This window comes from Pleuronectes platessa, chromosome 5 (genome assembly GCF_947347685.1).
Source record: "Pleuronectes platessa chromosome 5, fPlePla1.1, whole genome shotgun sequence".
Taxonomy (NCBI): domain Eukaryota; kingdom Metazoa; phylum Chordata; class Actinopteri; order Pleuronectiformes; family Pleuronectidae; genus Pleuronectes; species Pleuronectes platessa.
The window spans coordinates 26338463-26359543 of record NC_070630.1 but is presented as its reverse complement, the minus strand read 5'-3'; the positions used below and the strand labels follow the sequence as shown (position 1 = coordinate 26359543).

The following is a 21081-nucleotide window of genomic DNA, read 5'->3' as shown; positions in this document are numbered from 1 at the left end:
AGTGCTTTGAATGGTTTATGAGACTGGAAAACCTACATAAAGACATATAGTGCTACACTTATATTTCACTTACTGGCTCCACAAAGGAGGTTGTTTTCACCCCTGTCCCTTAGCTTTTTTGCTGGTTTGTATATGAACAATTATGTAGGTTCATCAGTATGAGCGATTCTGCCAAAGATGGGAGAAGATGAACGTTTTTTGTCGGTTAGCAGTATTACGCAAAACTACATGGACAGATTACAATGAAATGAAATGAAACAAACACAACAAAAGAAGGATGTGTCGAGGACCAAGGAAGAACCCATGCATTTTGGTGCAGATCCAGATTAGGGGACAGACGCAGGAATCAGGCATATTTATCGGATTCCTATCTAGTAGTGTGTGGAATTGGGTACATGATGATTGAATATAAGTGGACTGTTTGGCCTTGGCAGAGGTATGTGCTCTGCTGAGTGCCATTCTAGTTTTCAGATATCATTTGTGACATTGTCATTTTTAATCTATCGTTGATAGGCTTTAGAGGTTAGTATCTTTTCTTTCTAAACTTGCCAAAACCAAAACCACGGACTAACTCATGGAGATAACATTAGCTATCCGATTAAATCTGCCAGTGACAGTTGACAAAATCCGAAGCCGTCGGCCTGAGAAGAGAAGCCTGATTCTGTCTGAAATCAAGGCCTTGAACGTTGCAAACATTACAATGAATGGCACCATCAACATAGAAAATTACCTTTATGCCAGGTGAGAACAGAAAGCTGGACTGACATAACGACCCAAGAGGGTGAGACTTGATGAGCTATCCATTAAAGGGATAGTTGATAGAAAAATGAAAATTCAATCATCTACTCATCACTCGCCGATGGAGGGGTGGGTGAAGTGCTTTAGTCCATAAAACACTTCTGGAGTCTCAGGAGTGAAGTGTTAGTCCACCAGAGGTGGCTAAGCTACTTTCAATTCTTTTTTGATGGATATCGGGGCTTGGATGACACCACACAAGCAGCATGGAGGCATGTTGTGTTTCTTCTGTTTTTCTCTCTTAAAACGTCTGAAGATTTGGTCACCAGTTGCTTCAGTTGTTGATTCTGCCCCAACACTGTTTACCCCCACCTCTCCATCGCGTAGTGGTGAGTAAATAATGACAGAATTTTTATTTCTGGGGGAACTATCCCTTTAAACAAAATTGTATTTCAAGCTGTCTTTAATTTCAGAGCTGAAGATAATCCCGTCAGGAGCAGCAGCCCACCTGGTCGAACTCGGAGCCGGCCTCCAGCAGACTCTGCTGTATGGCGAACTGCAGCAGGTCTTCCTCCTCCTCCCTCATGCTGTCTCTCTGTTTGCCACCTAGCATGGTGTATCCAGGCGGGGGCTCGAACACACATGGGGGAATCTCTCCGGCTCGACACGACACTAAACAACACAGGGGGGAAGGCAAAGGGCAAGAGTTGGGAAGGAGTGTTATCTCAAAGTGCAGTAGACGACGACGGGCTAAAGGAGAAGCGAGGGATAAGGAAAGAGGAAAGAGAAAAATAAATCCTGACTGCAAAAAAAGCTGCAATTGCTCATTTTTCCTCCACACGGTTGTTGGCATAATACATCCTCTACTCAGCGGTGTGTAAATAACTGAAGATAGGCTACTACAGCAAGATAACATCCAGGATTTCCTTCTGAGCAGCAGCATGGTAAATCGTCTTTCCCCTCTGCATGGTTGCAGGTTTAAATATGGCTGCTGGGATTGTGATCAAGTGATAGGATGATGAAAGTGTAAGCCATAATTTTACACATAACACGGACAACATAACCTTGTTATAACACTGCTCATAACTCTATCAAGCAACCGTAAACTCAATTATCTGAGGCATTGCCCAGATGAATTGATGAATTACAACAGTGTGTTGAAACCAAAAATCAGCAATGTGATGAGTTCTACAGCGGAGACTTATTCTTCAGCTGAGGAAGAAGATGTCAGAAGAGATGTCGGATACAACAGAGCAGCGTGGGCGTGTGCTCTCACTCGTGGAGCTGGAGCTGGAGCTGGAGACGCTGGAGGAGTCGCTGCCAGGAGATGGTGTATCTGTCCTGGGGATGTCTCTCTGCCCGTCCCCGTCCACGCCGACTTCGTTGTCAGCACGGACACCGGTCCCCTCCTCACAGCCGTTCAGGTTGCTGAACGTGATCCTGGCGTTCAGGATGTGGTAAAGAGGGATCTCTGCAGGGAGGGGAGACCAAGCAGACGAGAAAGAGGACATTGTTATTGCAGTGGTCCGTGCAATGCGTCTTTCTACCTGTCTCCTCATGCAGTTAACAATGCATGCTCTTATCCATCAAGAGGCTTATGTTTCCAACCCTGTCCAATTGTTGTTTGCTTGATTTGTTAGCAGGATCACCATGGAATTTGGTAAAGCAAATGGCTCAGTAAAATGTGTTGCTGATCCGCATCAGGGGGCGGATCCAGGAATCTTTGTTATCCCTTTCTTTAACATGCGATATTTGGCATTTTTTTTACATTTTTAACGATTTCCCAGGGAATAATTCATGGATCTCGAAGTCATATTAAGGGAACTGATATCTATGAGTGTGTGAAATTTGGTGCAGCTTGACTGAATATGAGGGGACTGTTGGGCTTTGGTGGAGTTATGAGCGATTCATCAATCAAGCTTGCAATCTTCTCTATCCTCTCTACTCCGTGTGTCTGTTTTTCCTCCTCTCTGTCCCTTAATCCCTGTTTATAAACCTCCCTTCTTAGACTCCTTCCCTTCATCCCTCTTGCTCTCCCACGGCGCTCACCGATCTTGACTGGGAAGCCAGGCGGCAAGCGCAGCATGATGAAGTCACGCAGCTTGGCGAACAGGGCGTTGGAGATCGCCATCAGATCGATGATGGGCGCCACTTGTTCTGCCAGGGACAGAGGATGGGACTCGCACAGCCACAGCTTGGCTTTAAACCTGGAGACAAACACATGCAGTCAACACATTGGGCAGTAATGCAGGAAGAGATTATTGATGAGCGTCATCATATAAATGATTTCCAACTTTCACTATAACAATTTGTAGCCTCATTTAAGGAGGTACACAAAAGACATTGATCACATCAGCCAACACAGACTGTACACAAGCTACTGAGGCGTGTTCACAATGAGGCCAATCAATGCTTATATTTTAACTTGTCAGATAATGAAGACAGGATTGAGAGGCAGCTCTGCAACCTCAAAGACTTCCTCCTCATCTGCCACTCTGTATTAAGAGCTACAAAGCAGTGAAACTGACAGACAGGTCAATGGCCAGTCAGACAAACACAGGGCGGATGACCGGACGGCTGGTGTTGGCAGGTGAAAGAGATATAAGGTCACAATTCGGATCTATAACGTATAATACTCAAATCCCGAATGTGATTCGTGGGCACGACATCGAAAAGCATTATAATTAGCTGTGCTACAAAAACTAGCATTTCAAACAGATGCTTCAAAAATGATCCTCTCATTTGATTTGGAGACCCCAGGCAGTTTTTAAATCCCTCTTTGATTTAACATTTTTAAATTACACTGAGGGTTTCTTCGGCTTAATGTTGTTTTGTTTCTTTTTGTAAAATCCTGACATAAAGACGATTTGTCATGAGTCATTGTGCTAGAGATTTGTGATAGACTGCAGAGACAGACTGTCTGACGCTCTACCAGCTTTGTAAAAATCTACTCCTGAAGTGTGAGTGTGTGAGTTTACATGCAAAGCCATTAGGACCATTTGAGCCAAGAACTTGCAGAGTGACAACATTTTGAATTATTTTGGTGGGTCCTCAATTTCTGAACCACTTTTTTTAAAGGCAGCTTGGGGGTTGAGGTTTTAGGGTTAGGGGATGGGGAATGCATTATGCCAATGAGTGTCCTCATAGTGTGTATGTATTAGTGAGAGACTCTTATGTGTGAGTCACTCTTCATTTTAGGATCTTGGTGGTCAGCTGTCATGGATGGCTGATTTTACTCTGCCTGTGTGTGTTTGTGTTTGTGTGTGTCTGTGCGCGTGTGTGTGTGTGTGTATGTGTGCGTGCGTGCGTGGGTGCGTGCGTGCGTGTGTGTGTGTGTGTGTGTGCGTGTGTGTGTATGTGTATGTGTATATGTGTTTGTGTGTGTGTGTGTGCATGCGTCTGCCTATTGTACGCCTCTCAGCCCTGTTTGCCCTGGCACTTGGTGGCGTGCTTGGAGGGCGACTTCACTGTTTGCATGGCTGCTTGTCTGTTTCCCTGTCAGGCGCTGTCACCTCTGGGTCTTGGTGGTGAGTTGGCACTGGTGGCCGATGTCCCTCTGAGTCGGTGACAGGCCGGGGTTGAAGTACTCCTCGGCAGTCAGTGCTGCAGGGTTGGTCAACGCAGGAGTCGACATCTGGGTGACCAGGGCCTGCAGATAGTAAACAATGAATAGAATTAACATTAAACATTCTTTATATAAGCACATCTCATAAAGTGAAATAAAATGTGCACAGGAGAGGATTGTTTATCAATATAATAGGATGTGTTTCTGATATATCTTTAACTTTCAGAAGACTGTTTTTTAAAGAAATTAAATGTTTGCTCAAAGCGGTGTGCAAGGGGCCTTGAGGTACATTATCTCTTGTGGTGTCAGAGGTGTTACCCAAACTGCGTAAACGTGTATAAAAGCCTGATGTATTAAAAAACAACTTCGCTCATAGTCTGTCCTCGAGATTCTTTGTGCACATTGAGTTCATTGTTTCCTCGTTTATTCAGAGAATTCTTCCCTGAATCTCTCACTTCACTTCTTGTCTTTGTCTATTACCTCCTCGGTTGATGACTTGCCCCGCCGCCAATAGCTACACCTGTGTTGAGTTTGTGTATTTAAACTGTGTGTTTCCATTTGTGTCATTAGTTTCAGAGTTTTCCTTGTTGTGGTGTTTATAGTGTTTGAGTTTCTGACTAAGATATGTTTTTGGGCCCCACCCCTATCCAACATTTTGGATGCATTCCAACCATATTTGTTAGTCAACTTCAGATTTTGTCCGTCTTCTGTGCGTCATCTGTATTTGACAGTAGCTGCTGTGGTGCTCACATCAGTTAGAGAGGGACAGTTAGAGATGTTATGTGGTGCTCACATCTCTAACTGATGTGAGCACCACATAACATCTCTAACTGATGTGATGTGGTGCTCACATCAGTTAGAGATGTTGGAAGATAGTTTTGCTGTAAAAGTACAATGCCTAGAAAAACGCCATTCACTTAATTTTTAGTCCCTGTTATACAGAGTTGACCAGTTTTTGCTGCAGGAGTTTGGATTTCCTGATTATCTTTTCTTATGCCAATCTGCAAACAGAAACAGCAAATCTGTCTAATTTAAAAATGTTCTTCTTGTCTGACTTCTTTTTTGGGCTCCAGTGAACTGCACCTCCCAAACACAAACAGTGATGTAATAACTTACTTTACAAAGAGCAAAGATTTCCGGCTTTTAAAACTATTATTCTCCACTGTGTAACAGAAAAACCATCTCGGCTCCCACTAGGATTTCAAGGCTTTCATCTTACCTATACTGACATTTTTTAACAACACAGTGAAGAAGAAAGATTTACAGTCAAGCCCCAATTTGAGAACAAATGACAGAGCATGTTTTCTCTTACTGTAGACATTTCACATCATTATCGTAGATGCCTCTGTTGGGTTGTAGAACTAATTAATTGCTCACCTGTCAACTGTTGTGTGACTTTATTAAATCTGTTAAAAGTAGGACGTCATTACCGGAAGAGGTAAAGGCTGCAAAATATTTTATTTCCCTAAGGGTTGCAGGTAATCATCAATGGCCCATTTAAAAATGTAGATTTTGGCAAAACTGCAACCAATTACAAAACTGGTTTACACAAAAATCTGAGCAGAGAGAACTTGAAGGGAGAAGATTGTAAAGAGCAGAGGGGACAACAAGGGGGGAAAGAGTGGAAAGTCAGAATACAGAGAGAAGTGTAGGAGGCAGGTATGAGTCATAGACGCTCACCAGCAGAAGCAAATTAACCAAAACATAATCAATATTTGAGAGCAGGTTGGAGTGAATGTTTAACTCTGCAGACATGCACTCCTGTTGACACAGTGAACTCAGCCTGATTCATACACTCATTGTCCACTGAAGAGGGGAGGGGAGGGTCAGGATGCTGAGAGTGGACGGTATAATTCCCTCTCAATGGTCACAGTGGTGATGCGTATTACTATTGTCACTATGATGGCTACCTTCAATGTGAAGATGTCCACTATAGTTCTTAGCGGCAAACACGCCACTGTTTTCAGTTGAGAAACCTCACACCTTAAAAATCTCTTAACTTTTTTAAATCAGATTTGAACTGTTTTTGACATTTTCTCATTCCCCTGAAAAAATCTCTAGTATCTAAACACTAGAATGGCTCTGAACAGAAAGCATACATCCACCACGGCTCAACAGTCAGATTTATCAGTTCTTAAAAAAAAAAAAAATTCAATCAAATCCCTGAAATATCCATCAATGATCACAATGATAAAGAAAGTGAAAAATACCACACTGTGGGTGTGTGTGTCTGCCGACCTGTGCAGTTTCCATCTACATGAATTTTCTGGATGTCATTCCCTAATCCATGAGTCCAAGGGAACATGTGAGCTAAATTTGGGAGAATTACCATGAGGTGTTCTAAGATACCACATTCACAAGAAGAAACATGTTTTAAGAGAAATTGTAGTCAGGTCATTCTTGAGTCCAAGTGGATTTTGCCAGATGTAAAGACATTTATTTGGGGCATTCATCATATATCACATTCATAGGATTGTTAACTTGACCTTTGACCTCAGCCCCTAAGCCCCAAAATCAAAAAGTTAGATCTTTTCGTCAGAGTGAATGTGCCATATTTATAAAAATATCCTCCGACAATAGACTGTGAACATCCCCAAAAAAAGAAATGATAGATCTTTAGATGACAGCTGGACTCACCCCGTTGTTTGGGCCCATGTGTTGCTCTGCGATACCGAGGAAGTTCTGCAGTGGCGTCTTCCCACCTGCTCAGAGACACACAGTGATGAGTTAGACTGAGAGAATTCAGCGGTTACACAATAAAGTGAAGATGAAGTCCTGTTCGTATGAGTTGTGCAATACTGATTACTTAAACCTTAAAAAGTTGGCACATATTTGTGAATGAGATGATGAAGAATCGCTTCAGAAATCTCAGCTGCAACTGCGTCATAATACTCTTGTTTCTTTGCTCAAGCAAACTTATTTAATTAAGTCAAGCTTTTGTGCTGTGGTCTTGCATCTGCCAAGACAGTGAGCTGAAATAAGTAGAGCCATTTTGTACAAAACTGAAGCATGAACATGATTCAAAATAGTCAGTGAAACACAGTGTGAGAGTGCATAAAGATGAATGTGAGAAAACAAAGCTGTCACAGTTGGACCCTTTATGCTTATAGAAACAGAAATCTCTGGAGTTCAAGCTTCTGGAGTTAAAACAAGAAACAACAGAGTGATTTAAAAAAAAAAAATCAGGTCCTCACAATAGTCCTTCAAACTCCCAACTTTTCTGTTTGGATCCTGACATCCCTGAAAACTAGGCTGCAATTTTGTAAGTAATTCTCCTCACGTTACAAATTTAACAAACTTTAATTGTATTATTTATTAAAATATAACCATACTTAAATCTGCTTCATAAAAACAGAGTCTGTGTGTAAGAAATATATTCTCTCCAGTGAGGAGAGCAGATAGAAGAAACTGAAAATATGTAGAGTTGCTCTCATGCAGGAGCCATCATTCACAGTAACAAGCAGACTGAGGAAATAATATTTCACTGTCTTTTTAAGGAACCCACATTAAAGGAGTGGATGCTCATTTAGAAATGAAGGTTGTGAGCAGAGAAGTAATATGAGCAGCTTTTTAGTGGTGTTTGTTTTCAGACAGCTCGGGTGCTTCGGTCGTCCTCAACAACCACAAAGTGAAGAGTGATGAAGGCTCATTAATTACTGGTGATGTCGGTGGTGTCGTCCACATTTTGACTTTGGCCTGATGATTTCCTGTTTGAGTCAAGATGCACTATGTTTATCTACCTACTAATTCCACAAAGGTCTTCTATCTAATCATTTAAATTTCCCCTTATTGGACTGATACAGACATTCACAGGTTCCTGTGGATCTGTCAGGGTGGCAATAATAATAGAATCACTTCCTCTTCAAAGTAAAAGCACATTAGTTTCATTGCTGTACTGCTTTGTACCTAGCAGAATTACAGAGCTTTTATGAAAGAATTGAGTCCGACCAGTGTGTTGGTTGTTTAACAGAACTCATCTATGAAAACATAACATCAGTTCAGTAAATTGTAAAAACATAAATATATAAACCAAACATGTGAAGGGTAATAAAGCAAATTCAGTTTCATTCAATGAAAAACATTAATTATAAAATCTTCACTGCAGATAAACCAGGTAGAATAATCACAAAGTTACTTCACTCTGCATCATATACTGTTTATACAAGGTCCAGCACACAAACCACAAAAAGTTGCAGTATTTTGTAGAACTGGTTGAGGAGGACTCACTAATGACGAGGAAGAATTCGATGTATCTACTTATTATATGTAGCGCTTCCCAGAACACCTCTCTCCTGGCTATTAGCAAAGTGCAGATGGTGATTGGGACTTAGGAACATGGAACTCTCAGAGGAGCATGAGACAGATGATCCTGTCTGACAGCGACAGTTTGAAGAGGGAGGAATGATAACCCTGTTTGATATACGATCTGAACCAGAACACGAGAAGGAGCCGGTGAGTGAACGTTGCAGCGTGTTGGCTGGAGCCTTGTGGTGAGCTCACTGAGTTCGGGTGAGGAGAGGGAGGACTCATCAGTGAGTCTTAAATCAGAGAAGTTGTGGCACAGAGATGATGGTGGAGAATTCAGCTGCTCCACATGAGGCATTGCTTGATAGAGCTGCAGTACAGTAGTGAAATAAGGCGACCCACCTTTAGTCTTGTTCTTGTTCTGGTCGGACAGATGGTCAGTTCTGGTCCTGGTGATCAGCTCCACATTGGATGCAGCATAAACCTGAAAGAGAAGGAGGCTTTACTTCCTTCCCACTTCTCACAGGAATATTCAACTGACTTATAGTCCTAAATATTAAATTACATTGACTTCTATGTTGAAAATAAAATACACATTGTGCTGTTGAATGTGTTTTTTTAAAACTGTAGCATGACATCAATGTAAATGATAGTATTTGGCTATTTTTTGCTTCCACATTTTACTTTTTGTAAAGTAATGTTTTCCTGCATCGTGATGTAACTCAATGCGACCCCAGAGAGGTAGAACTCCTTGCTTGACCTCTATAATGAGCAAACTGCTATAAAACTCAGAAATCTCTGTAGACATAATTTGGATTTGGGAGGGGTAGTGTTTTATAACAAGTTCTGTCAACACTTACCACAGATAGGAAGCAAACTAAAATTCATTGTACCAAACCATGTTTTAGCAGTGGGGTTATGGTGGGGTCTACATCTTGAGAGCCAAAATAGAAGTGATACAAGACTTCTGTGTTGTGATTAGAAGCAGTTCTCAGAAAATTTGGAATAGTAATTTAAGTATTAAAGAGTGAAACAACAATCTTGAGTACAAACAATACACAGGACCCATAGAGAGACCATAGGTGATTGATGGTGGCAAAGAAGTGATACTGACTGATCGAGCAAATGTAAAAGTTAAAGCAACGCGGTCACTTTAACTGATCAAAAGGGCCCCCTGCAACCAAATGTGAGGTTCCATGATGTTTTGTGTGACATATGTACGTCCTGTGGTCTACGTCAACCTCCAATTGTACATCAGATGTTGTCTATTAGGCTGATGTATTCGCTAACTTTTTAATAAAGTGCATAGTAAACACACCCAAATAAAGGTTTTTGCTAATTAACCTGGCTGATGTATTCGCTAACTTTTTAATAAAGTGCATAGTAAACACACCCAAATAAAGTTTTTTGCAACAGAATCAAACCCTGGTTCAGTTTCATCCAAACTGAGACCACCTCGGACAAACTTTTGGTTCATGGTCCATCTTTCACTGTTGTTATTTTGGTGTGGACTAAACTGATAGGAAGGTGTGAAAGGGCCCTCAGGCTTCTTTTAGTGATCTAGACTTCGTCCTTCAACTTGCTGAACAACATAAGCTGCGACTTTCAGTCAGTTGCACACTTCCCACAGGAGATCGGTTCACCAGAGTAACATGCAAATAGCGAGAACAGACGTTCAGGGAGTGGGAGTGAAAAGAGACACCATTCTCCATGTTCCAAGTCAGTGAACCATCAAACTAATTTTGTAGCTGCAATTTAAATGCATTGTGTTGCTTTGAGCACGCCTTCATTTTTACTCTTCAAATGATCACTGAGCAGACGTGTGACCCTAAAAGCAACAGCACCAAGTTATGAATTGAAAGAATGATTTGAGTTACACCACTAATGTCTCAATAATACAGGCCAACTTCTTTGAGTTACAGTCCACAGTACTGAACAATGATTCCTCACCAGTGACCATAGAAAGAAAATACTTATTAAAAATAGAGCAGGATGCTGATTCTGAGTTTACACCGGGAGACAGACGAGGGAAAGGAGGAGGTAAAAAGTGTCCAGGAGGAGACCCCCCTCTACAAGATCTGTCTGTTTATGTTTGAAGCTCTAAATCAATGATGCAGAAAATAGATGCTTTCCAGGCAGCAGTTTTTCAGAGCCGATCCTGTCTGAAGTGCTGTTAAACCACTAGAGACAGATGGTCCTGTGTGTCTGACACTTGTCTCCGATCGATCCCTCTCGGGGGTCAAAGAAAACAAATGGGGTCAAAGCAATGCAAGTGCTTATGCAAGATGGACTTGTTTTAAAACTAGATTTGAGATCTGTTGTTTTGCGTGCTGATGAATTTTCCTGATCTGAGGTTAAAGCATTTGTGCATAATTGTTGTATCATCTTAAAATGACAGGTTTTCCCGAATTCTATCCGTCATAATTTCAAAATGTAGAAGGCCATGTTCTTGAATATATATAGTCGTGGTTTTAAAATAACTTTGGGAAGTGATTTATTCTGGAAATTACACTTTTATCAAATGAAGAGGACTTTCAGGAAATATCAAACTAATGTGTGACAGCAGTGTTTTCTCTGGACACTGTGACAGATCAGCTGCCGCAGCAGCCGGGTTCTCTACCTTGGCTTCATATCCATTCACTGTCTCAGTCTTCTCACTTCTCCAGCCCAGGATACCCGTCCTATTCCTGCAAGAGAGATTCAACACATGTCAGATCAGTGTGCTCCACTCTGTTCCACTTTCAATCACATTTGGTGTGGATAATCACCCTGAACCAAGCAATGTACCAAGGAGAGAAACCCATTAACATGACACACAGTCCCCTAAGGCTGCGAGTCACAGGGATCTGGCTTTTCCTTTATAAAATATACAGCATGTAAACATTGCAGCCATTGTCCCTGTTTGTTGTTAGTAGATCATCTGTTCAGTTTGTAATTAGGAAGTCTGCCCAGAAATTATTGAGGCATATCCCATCTTCATGATTCATTTTCATCACAACTCCTTCTGGACCACACAACAGGCAGTGAGTGTTTTCCCCTCATATAGGCCTCTATACTTTTGAACTAATACGATTTCTGAACCACCATTCGGTATTTTTAACTAATTTCAAACAACCATTTTGAAAAAAGGGGTATTGGTTGGTGGGTGGTAAGCAATGTCGTCTCACAGCAAGATGGTTACTGGGTCGAATCCCAGATCAGCCAGTGTCTCTCTGTGAGGACTTTGCATGTTCTCCCCATATTTGCAAAGGTTTTCTCCTCCCTCAGTCCAAAGACACGCAGGTTGAGGTTAGGTTAATTGAAGACTGTGAGTCTGAATCGCTGTTTGTCTCTGTTTATGTTTCTGGCGATCTGTTCAGGATGTACCCCGGGTCTCACCAAATATCAGCGGTGATTGGCTCCCTCTCCAGAAGGTTGTATCACCAGCTTTATTAAGGGTCCATGGGCAACATACTGAATCCCAAATTGCCCAGGTTGTGCTGACTGTTCGATTGGTTGATTGCTATAAACAATCCAATTATTATTGTTGTTTCATGACCAAGCATATAGATTCATAATAAGAGGGAACTTCTTGAACAGGAATCTCATCAACCCTAATGGGTGCAGTAGAATTTCAAGCCATTAGCGGGGTCATAGATGCTCACGTAAAGTTATGTCTCGAATTCTGAGGGTTCTAAACTTTGTACTTTGTACCCAGCCCTAACACGGCAGAACTGCAGTGCCATCGTTTCTGTGCGTGGCTGTGTTCAGACGTGTAAACTCCAGGGGTGGATGTGCTGCCAGGGTCGTTGACAAAGTGGTTTGCTGTAAAGCATCATAAATAGATTATTGGCATGTAGAAAGAAGTGCTGAGCAAGGAAAAGGCACAGAGGTGACACTGAGGTACAAGTCTGACAGGGAGATGATTGCACCCCGCCTCTCCATGCTCACTGTGAGTCATTCTCCTCTTCGTCACTCACTCTTTTTTATCTGTTAACATTCACTTCCTGTCCCTGAATCTCTAGCCATCACTGTTTTGGCTCACATAAAGTATTTTATCCCACCTCTTTTCGGGTCCCATTCATCTTTCTCTCACTGTTTCTCACTGCATGTCTTCTTTTCCCTTCTCATCTCTTTCTCTCTCTCTCTCTCTCATGTATTTCCCTCCCAAACTCTCCCTCAATCCTGTTTTTTCTTCAACCCCCTTTTCACCTTCCTCTTAAAACATTTTTCTTCTCTCCATCCCTCTTATGTCCAAAACGCCATCCCCCTCTCTCCTTCTGTCACATCAGTCTTATCTCACCTCCTGACCAGCATAAGATGAGTTTTGTCCTCGGCGCCCCACCTCCCCTCCCATCTCACCTCCTTTCTATATCAGTGTCACTTTATGTGACACTGAGATAGAAAACTCTACTGTTTGCATATTAAACAGTTCCTAAATTGACAGCACATGAGCCACCTGCTTCCCATTTTCTTCTGCTGCTTCTTTCCGTTCTCTTCTATTTTCCTCTCGTCAGCTTGTGTCTACTCGGCCTCTCTTTATGTTAGCTGCTGGGTATGACTTGCATTGAAGAGTTGAGTTTTTTGTAAAGTGGTATGAGTCTGATTCACACAGCCTGAAGCTAATTTGTTCCTCACTACCTCCACAAGGTGTGCCTTATGACTGCATATACTATGTTGTACTATGTTTTCAGTACTGAATATGTTGCGTACTTATAGGTTCTGTTCTTCCAGACTTATATGTTCCTGTATACTTATATGTTTACACCTGGAGTCAGAGAGAAATGGCATGTCCTTCATCGCTGACATTGACTGATGTTCACTCCTGACATCTTTTTCAGCTTTTTAGACATTTCTTGCAAACCAGTGCACGTAGGACAGACATGACGAAGAGTGGACTTGTTTTTAGTTAGTGCAGTGGCACCCAGGGACCCAGTGTGAGTGTTGCTGTGCAGCTGCTAATGTGACAACAAAAATGACAAAATAATAATTTACCATGATTATATTAATTTTGTCACGGAATGTGCTCTCCTCTCTTCAATAGATAAGAGGGAAAATGTAAATGAGTAGGAGTTAGCTAAGTAGGCCAATTTGTATCCAGCCCCTGGTCAGGTACCAAAAAGACAACAGAAAAAATAGAATCTATAAATGTTAAATGCTTAATGCTGAAACATAGTTTCTCAATAGAGACACTGCTTAAAGTCTGTTTCACATCACTAGTTAAAGTAGCAAATTTTAGCAGCAACAGCCATCTTGAGCTACTGTCTGTTTAAGACAAAATACGCATGTGGCAGCAAAACCCCAGAGTTTGTTTAGCCGACGTTCTGCCTTTTTGTTTTTCTTGTTCCTCTCGTCTCCTGTGTCTTATAGGTTTGTTGTTTGTATATAAAGCTCAGCAGGGTTAAAAACAAACAAAAGAGACTGTTTATAAAGATGGACGACCGGAGAATCTTGGTCATGTGGCCGAATTGTGTTGTTCTGCAGAGAGGCGAGTAATGGAGGAGAAATAGCTGTTTATCTCTGATTGTAAAAAAAAAGAAGCTCAAAATGGTCGGACTAGAAAGAAGCCCTAGTTCTTTGATTAGGATGTAATGGTGCATCGCGTCGTGTTCGGTGTGAACGCACCTCCTGATGTTTTATATTTTATGACACATCACAGAAAAATACACCAGTAAATAATAAAATAGGATCATAGATACATAGCAAGTATGTACGAATTTTCCCTTTTAATTACAATTGTTATTTTACGGTGCTAAAGTTTCATGAAGAGACATTAGAGATTGCTTGATTTACCCCCTGAGTATTACTGAGTGTATTTATGAGAAAGAGATGTGTCTGACCTCTCAAAGGCGATGTTGCGGGTGTCCAGCTGAGTGGTCACCACAGGTGCAGACAGTCTGGTTGCTACCTGCTCATCGCTGGGCTGCACAGCCCCCAGGAGACCCAAACTGGCTGCATTGCTGCTGCAGGCGCCTGCGTTCCCCTGGCCGGGTGAAAGCGCTGTGAGAGACGAGACACACAGGGTCTCACAGTATACCAGCTGCCGGTCATGGTCAACCTCCATCACTTCTGCACTGGACCCTGGGAGACAAGAGAGTGGTATATAGAATATGTAAAGAATAGTTAGAAAAGATGATGACCGAGATTGTGGATGCTGCAAATGGACAGAGAAATGGAAAAGGTCCAAAATAAAGTAATAGAGTGAGGGATGGCCTTATGCTTATTCAAAAAAGTAGTCACAAAGGTCAGAAGAAAAGGAACAATTTAAAATGGTCTGCAGAAGAAAGATACAAATAAAGGAAGAACTGGGCAAATCAATGCTCAGAGGACCCAGTAGCTGAAGAGACCTGTGGCAGGACCCGGATCATCCAGGAAAGAAAAGGTTCAGTCACACCTACACCAGTTTCGCCTGTGTACCTCATCATGTACAATATCATAACAGCAAAATGCAAACTGCAACATTGCTCTCATTCGCTGTTTACTCATGCTCTTTCAGCCAATAATTGTATTATTACTACTGGTGCACTGCCGGTTCTAAACCTGCCTGTTTGGAATGTTCTGTTGTCTTGTTCTGTATTGAAGCTCCGGAGCTACTTCAGAATTATTCCTTTTCATTATTATTTGTGTGCTGGATGTTGTGTGCAGCGTTGTTTCATAAAGAGTCTATGGGGCAGAGTGAAGTTAGAAAACGTTATGCATGAATCTGAATTAACTTTGTTACTATTCATGTGTCTGACTTTCATATAAGTTTAAATGATTTGCTGAACTGTTTTTTTCTTTTCAAATATCGCATGTCGGCGATTTTAGATCATGGAACCACTGCTGTTATTTTATCCGAGGATGTAGATGAATACATCTTGCTGACTGCTAGTAGGTCAAACCTGTCTGTTTGGAAGGAGTTGTTTGCTTGGCCTGTGGTAATGCTGGTTTCAGCTTTCAGAGTTTGGTGAAGCTCGACTCGGTATGCAGAACCCCTGAGGAAACCCTTTTTCTTGGGGAGGGGTATAGATGTTACTTTCTTGCTGAGAAGATGAGCGGATTACTACTACTCAGCACGCAGCATGTTAGTTTAGCACAAATAATTCCACTGATGAGTTTTTCCCACACATTTTGCCTAGCATCAACCCTGACGCTCACTCATTAACACAATGAATCTGATTAATTTTTTCTTCTTTTTTTTCGGTACAGAGGTAGAATACAACGTGTATTGATTTTAGGAGGGGTTGTGTGTGTGGGATTATATGTGACTTTCCAAAGTCCTCTCATTTACTCAAACTCCATGAAAGAAAACAAAAATTTATATTTTCTATAATGTGAAACTATTCCTTTAAATTATTTGGCCTCTGCCTTCACAATTCATCTTTGTCTGTATTCTTTTATTTTGTTGTATTATACACATGGTTCTTTAGAAATGAATATATCCTGACACCAATGACACACGCACACACACACACACACACATTTTAAGCTCTGACCTTGTCCTCTGAAAATAAAGCTCCGGTTTCCTCTCTGCCAGGTCATCTGTTCAAAGCCCATCAGGGTGGTGTCAACACGGAGGCACTGACCGCTCTTCCAAACTCTGTAGGTGTCGCTGGGGCAGATGCGGGACACCAGGGGCACTAAGGGCAAACACAGACTGGCTTTGAATCTAACCTATGTCATTTCTACGTGACATGCACCATATGTTATCCAGCTTATCCTGATTTCACTATACCACATGTAGGAATAAAATCCTTTCTACTAGCTGTGCAATTTATCAGTGTAGAGACTCATAACGCAAACTCATCCACTTAGGGTTTTGATAAAATGCTGTTTACATTGTACTGGGCAGAAAGTGTGTGAGCATCTGTGTCAGGTACAACAGTAAGAAACGGGCCTCTGTAGCTCCGGAGGGAGACTGGTCATCACTGGACCGTTTTACTCACTGAACAAAGACAATAGACTCACCCCAGCTGGTAAACTCCCATTTCATCTCCACATAGAAGTCCTGGGCCTGGATGGAGAGCAGAGGAAGCCAAATGACAAATGAGAAGTCAACGGGCAGTGATAGAGAGAGAGAAAGAGAGAGAGAGTCGGTGAATAGGAGAGTGATGAATTCAAAGTTAGATAGAGAAAAGAAAAGGGTAAAAAAGAGTGAGAGTTTGTCAGTGCCAAATGGGACTGGCACAGAGAAGTGTATGTTTGTGTTTGTGTGTTTGTGTGTGTGTGTGTGTGTGTGTGTGTGTGTGTGTGTGTGTGTGTGTGTGTGTGTGTGTGTGTATGTGTGTGTGTGTGTGTGTGTGTATGTGTGTGTGTGTGTGTGTGTGTGTGTGTGTGTGTGTGTGTGTGTGTGTGTGTGTGTGTGTATGTGTGTGTGTGTGTGTGTGTGTGTGTGTGTGTGTGTTAATAATAGAACTGAAGGATGAAGCAGTGGAGAAGAGAGTGATGTGGGTGTGAGCAGCAGATCAGGAGCATTGTGATGTGCCGGGTGGATGTTGTAAGGGTTGTTGTCGTTGTGTCTGCCGTGTGAGTATACTATTGGGCAGCAGCTGTGATATATTAGTAGAGAGTTCACACAGGCGTTTTGGCCAGCTTACAGGGAGGGCACCTGAGCCCCTTACCAGACGCCGGCTTGTCTGAATTCGGGGCTGCAGCTTTCTGAGGAAGCGATCTACTCAGCCCACGAAAACCGTTTTCTTTGTGGGCTGAGTAGAACACTAAGGCCGAGCTGAAATGGGATGGTCTGGTCTATAGAGGCTTTCCGTGCTCATCCCACCCTTATTGCTGTTGCCTAGCAACAGAACTAAAATTGGACACAATGAGTAAGTTATATTGCCCCTTGTTTTTTAATCGTGATACTCAAGCATTGGACGTCTCGCCACTTGCCGGCACCATTATCTCTTTGAAAAAGATTAAATCACTGCAGCTCACCTATTGCTAATGGAGAAATCAGTGGTGATTACGTGAGTCTGCAGAGTATTGTCAGGTTACACAAGTGTTGAGAATAGTACTGGTAGCAGATATTGTATGTATGTGAATTTATTAGATGCAGTAGACACAGACAGCCTGCAGTGAGCAACCACGCTGTGTCCGTGTACATCTGTACTAGGAATGGATTAAAGAAATGATTATGAACTTCTATGCACACCTATGTGTGTGTGTGGCTGTGCGTTTGTGGGTGTGCATGTGTGTGTGTGTGTGTGTGTGTGAGTGTGTGTGTGCCGTTGAAGCAGATGCACAGGAAGACAGATTCTATGAAGGCAGCTCCTCTAACTTTAACAATGTTCCCTGCAGCTTTACTGCTGCAGCAGCTACAACACAATCTGCTGCTCCTCCACACATTCATATCAGGATTATCACCAATTTCCATTCTGTCCAGTCTACAGTCAGATTACCCACAGGAAGAATTTTGCAACACTAAGACAAATCTTTTCTTTGTAAACGAGTAAATTCTGTGCGACAAAGATGTAAGCATTCAAAATATGAATCTACATTTCAAATGGACGCTTTTTACAAATGTGTATTTTCATGTTTAGGATTTGTTAAACATATGTAATCTGTGTCCATGCATGCATGTGTGTTTGTGTGTGTGTGTGTGTGTGTGTGTGTGTGTGTGTGTGTGGTAATTTGTGCTTCAGAGTGTTGCACATGTGTTTTGTTTATGTGAAATCCCACTTGGCGCAGTCGCTCCAGCAGGACGGGGATGCCCGCCAGCCTCTTGGCAGTCCTCTGGTAGTCACGGTAACGGAGCACGAGACGCACCAGCTCCGGATCTCTGGTGCTCACCGCCTCCTGAAGAACTGAAAGAGAGTAGTGGAGAGCCAATCACTCAGGACCTCATCTAAAATGTATGCACTAGAGAAATTTAAGGGGGCAGAGAGAATTGAAGAGAAGCTGAAGTAGGCCAAAAGAAAAGCTGCTCTACCAATTACTGCAGCGGGCCCATCATTCATCAGACCGCCACTTTGCTGCTAATCTTACAGGCTGTTCTACTCTTGGGCAATTACAGAACAATGTTCTTTCTTTTTCTTTATTAGGAAACAAGTGAATAGGAGTTAACACACACACACATACGCATACAGCTGCAACCACCAACACATGGCAATATTCTGATGATATTAAAAAAACCTTTTTAACTCGTGCATTGGCACTTGTTAACCTATCAGTGTGGAATGAACTTGTCCTGTGTAAATGCTCCGGAGCTACTTTGATATTATTCCTGGATGTTGCCGCCCCCAGTGACTGCTACAGAGCACTGGGCGGCTATTTATTCACATTCAAAATATTTTAAATCATCTCTTCATATCACACATAATACAACACTCCACCTCCTTTGACCCTTAACAATACACCTGCCAGGTGTGAAGAAGATAAAATGAACAGTTTGTCATACATTTATGGAAATAGCAGGTAGGTATAATCCAGTAGTATAAACGTAATATAATCTATTACCATTGAAATAAAAAAAATCCTTTTTGGCCAAGTTACGTGACTTAATACAGAGTGAAACAAATCTAAATAGATTAAAAGTGGCATATTGGACTCTTGTACCAACCAATATAATTTCAAGGGTAAAAACTGAATTGATTTCATGCTCAGAGTCTCATTGCCAGACCCAACTCCACACTACATAGCACAGCGCCAGCACAGAAGAGATATCTGGCAGAAGGCATTTTTTTTAAACCAATCGGAATCACTTGGAGGCCAACCTCATCAGTGCCAATAGCAAAATACAGCCAGTGTGAAACCTTACAGTTAACTATTTTACATATGATATCATACATCATATATTTTTATAGTCCTTTTATTGTGACCGAGAGGGTTGTACCAAAACGACAGCATTTCAGGTCATTTGTGATCAGGGTGTCCACTGTGTTAGAGCAACGAACAGGCCATGTTTGGCATATTTAACTGTCCTTCCAATGGGTTTCTTCTTTTAGATATTTTCACTGTCCAACAAACGTGATGATTGTTGCTCATGGCCCTACCATACAACACAATATCTAGCAAAGATTAATTCAGTGAGTTTGGACCCTCCCTCCCCCTCATCTCCTAAACTGCAGCTTAGTTGGTTTATAGGGAGGGGATGGCTCTGGTCTGGGATTACCTACCAGCCATTTACTTTTGAAACAGGCTGATCAATTTCAATATGGAGAACCTACATAATGTAAAAGAAAGGTAAATATTGATCATGTCCAGCAATGACAGAAGGAACAATCATCTTTAATGACCCTCACTCTTTTCCTCAACCTCCAACTCCTCTGCATTGTGTCCGTGTCTGGACTCCTGCATCTCTCGTCAACACACTCACTCAAACGGATTGGAGTAAATCTAAAAGGTTTTCTTCTCTCTCAGGACCTGATACTCTGAGATTATTTTCTGTATTGATTCACATTGAGTTCTTACATTAAACCCTTTAAACCTACTCCTGTCACTGCTCCTCTGTCACCTTTCCTGTCACTATCTCAAATCCTAACAAATCAAGACTTTCTTTATATAAAAACACTAAAAGAATGACAAACTTCTGGGCCAGACTGTGGGAGATCTATTTGTTGTTTCTGTCGGGAGGATGGCACACATTTGAGATCACTTTTATCTGTGTAAATCCTTCAAATGAGGTCAAAGATTATGTTTTCATAATTTTAACCATTATCATTAATCTCCACTGGTCTCATAATCTACCTTAATTACAGCAGTTTCATAATTACTTTATTACAAATATTACAAAAATATTATTGAATAAAATGCAACATCAAGCTCAAGCCAATGTATCCTGAGCACACACAACTTATGGTCTCTCCATGACTCCAAAGTTCATTACATTAAATAAATTAAATTTCCTGGAGACTTTCTTTAATCTTAACTTTAGTTACTACTTGTCTATCCCTTATTATTACCTTCATGATTTCCTGATTTACTTTATGGTGACTCGGTTTTGGTCCCATAAGGAAGACAAGTCCCCATAATGTGACTGTAAAAATGTGGGATAGGTCCAAAAACACAAGATATACCTGGACAACGCATGCACACATATGCACTAACGTGGACACACACTCACCGGTCCATCCGTTGCGGTTTTCTTTGCTGACGTCAGCTCCATTCTGCAGCAAGACCCTGGTGCATTCCAGCTGGCCCAGTGTGACAGCCAGGTGGAGAGGAGTCCGACCACGAGGGTCCAGAGACTCTAAATCAGGCTAGATGGAAGTGGAGGAAAAAGAGGGTAGGAATGTTTGCCGTAGGGAAGAGAATGAAGGAGGGGAATGAGCGGAGAGAAGAAATGAGGGTAAATAGGGGTTAATTGCGTATAATTTCTTTAGTAAGAGGGATAGCTAGAAAAATAAGGAAAATAGGTGTGATGATGACGACAGAATGACGGAACGAGAGATAGTGACAGGTGCTGACTGATCTGACACCACTCCACCATGGCTGGTTGCTGCACCCCACTTATTTTCTGGGCAAGGTAGAATGGGTGTAGCTTCACACAGGCAGCATTTATGTGCTCTCTTAAACAGGCCTCTGCACCCAGAGCTGTTTATGAAGCCTCATGTCTGCAGGGCGTAAAGACTGAGATGCACTTC

At 41.9% G+C, this 21081-nt stretch overlaps 1 protein-coding gene across 1 annotated transcript in view; it reads right to left on the bottom strand.

Moving 5' to 3' along the window:
• The window catches only part of ankrd13b (ankyrin repeat domain 13B), a 43073-nt gene that overhangs the window by 3437 nt on the left and 18555 nt on the right, over positions 1-21081 (bottom strand). The window contains exons 2-13 of the mRNA XM_053423692.1: positions 20562-20697; positions 18179-18303; positions 16472-16517; positions 16000-16143; positions 14365-14605; positions 11166-11232; positions 8948-9029; positions 6938-7002; positions 4248-4384; positions 2785-2942; positions 2012-2206; positions 1244-1407 (exon numbers count right to left, since the gene is read on the bottom strand). Of these exons, the coding sequence (XP_053279667.1) occupies positions 1244-1407; positions 2012-2206; positions 2785-2942; positions 4248-4384; positions 6938-7002; positions 8948-9029; positions 11166-11232; positions 14365-14605; positions 16000-16143; positions 16472-16517; positions 18179-18303; positions 20562-20697 (1560 nt within the window). The remainder of the gene's footprint in view (positions 1-1243; positions 1408-2011; positions 2207-2784; positions 2943-4247; positions 4385-6937; positions 7003-8947; positions 9030-11165; positions 11233-14364; positions 14606-15999; positions 16144-16471; positions 16518-18178; positions 18304-20561; positions 20698-21081) is intronic.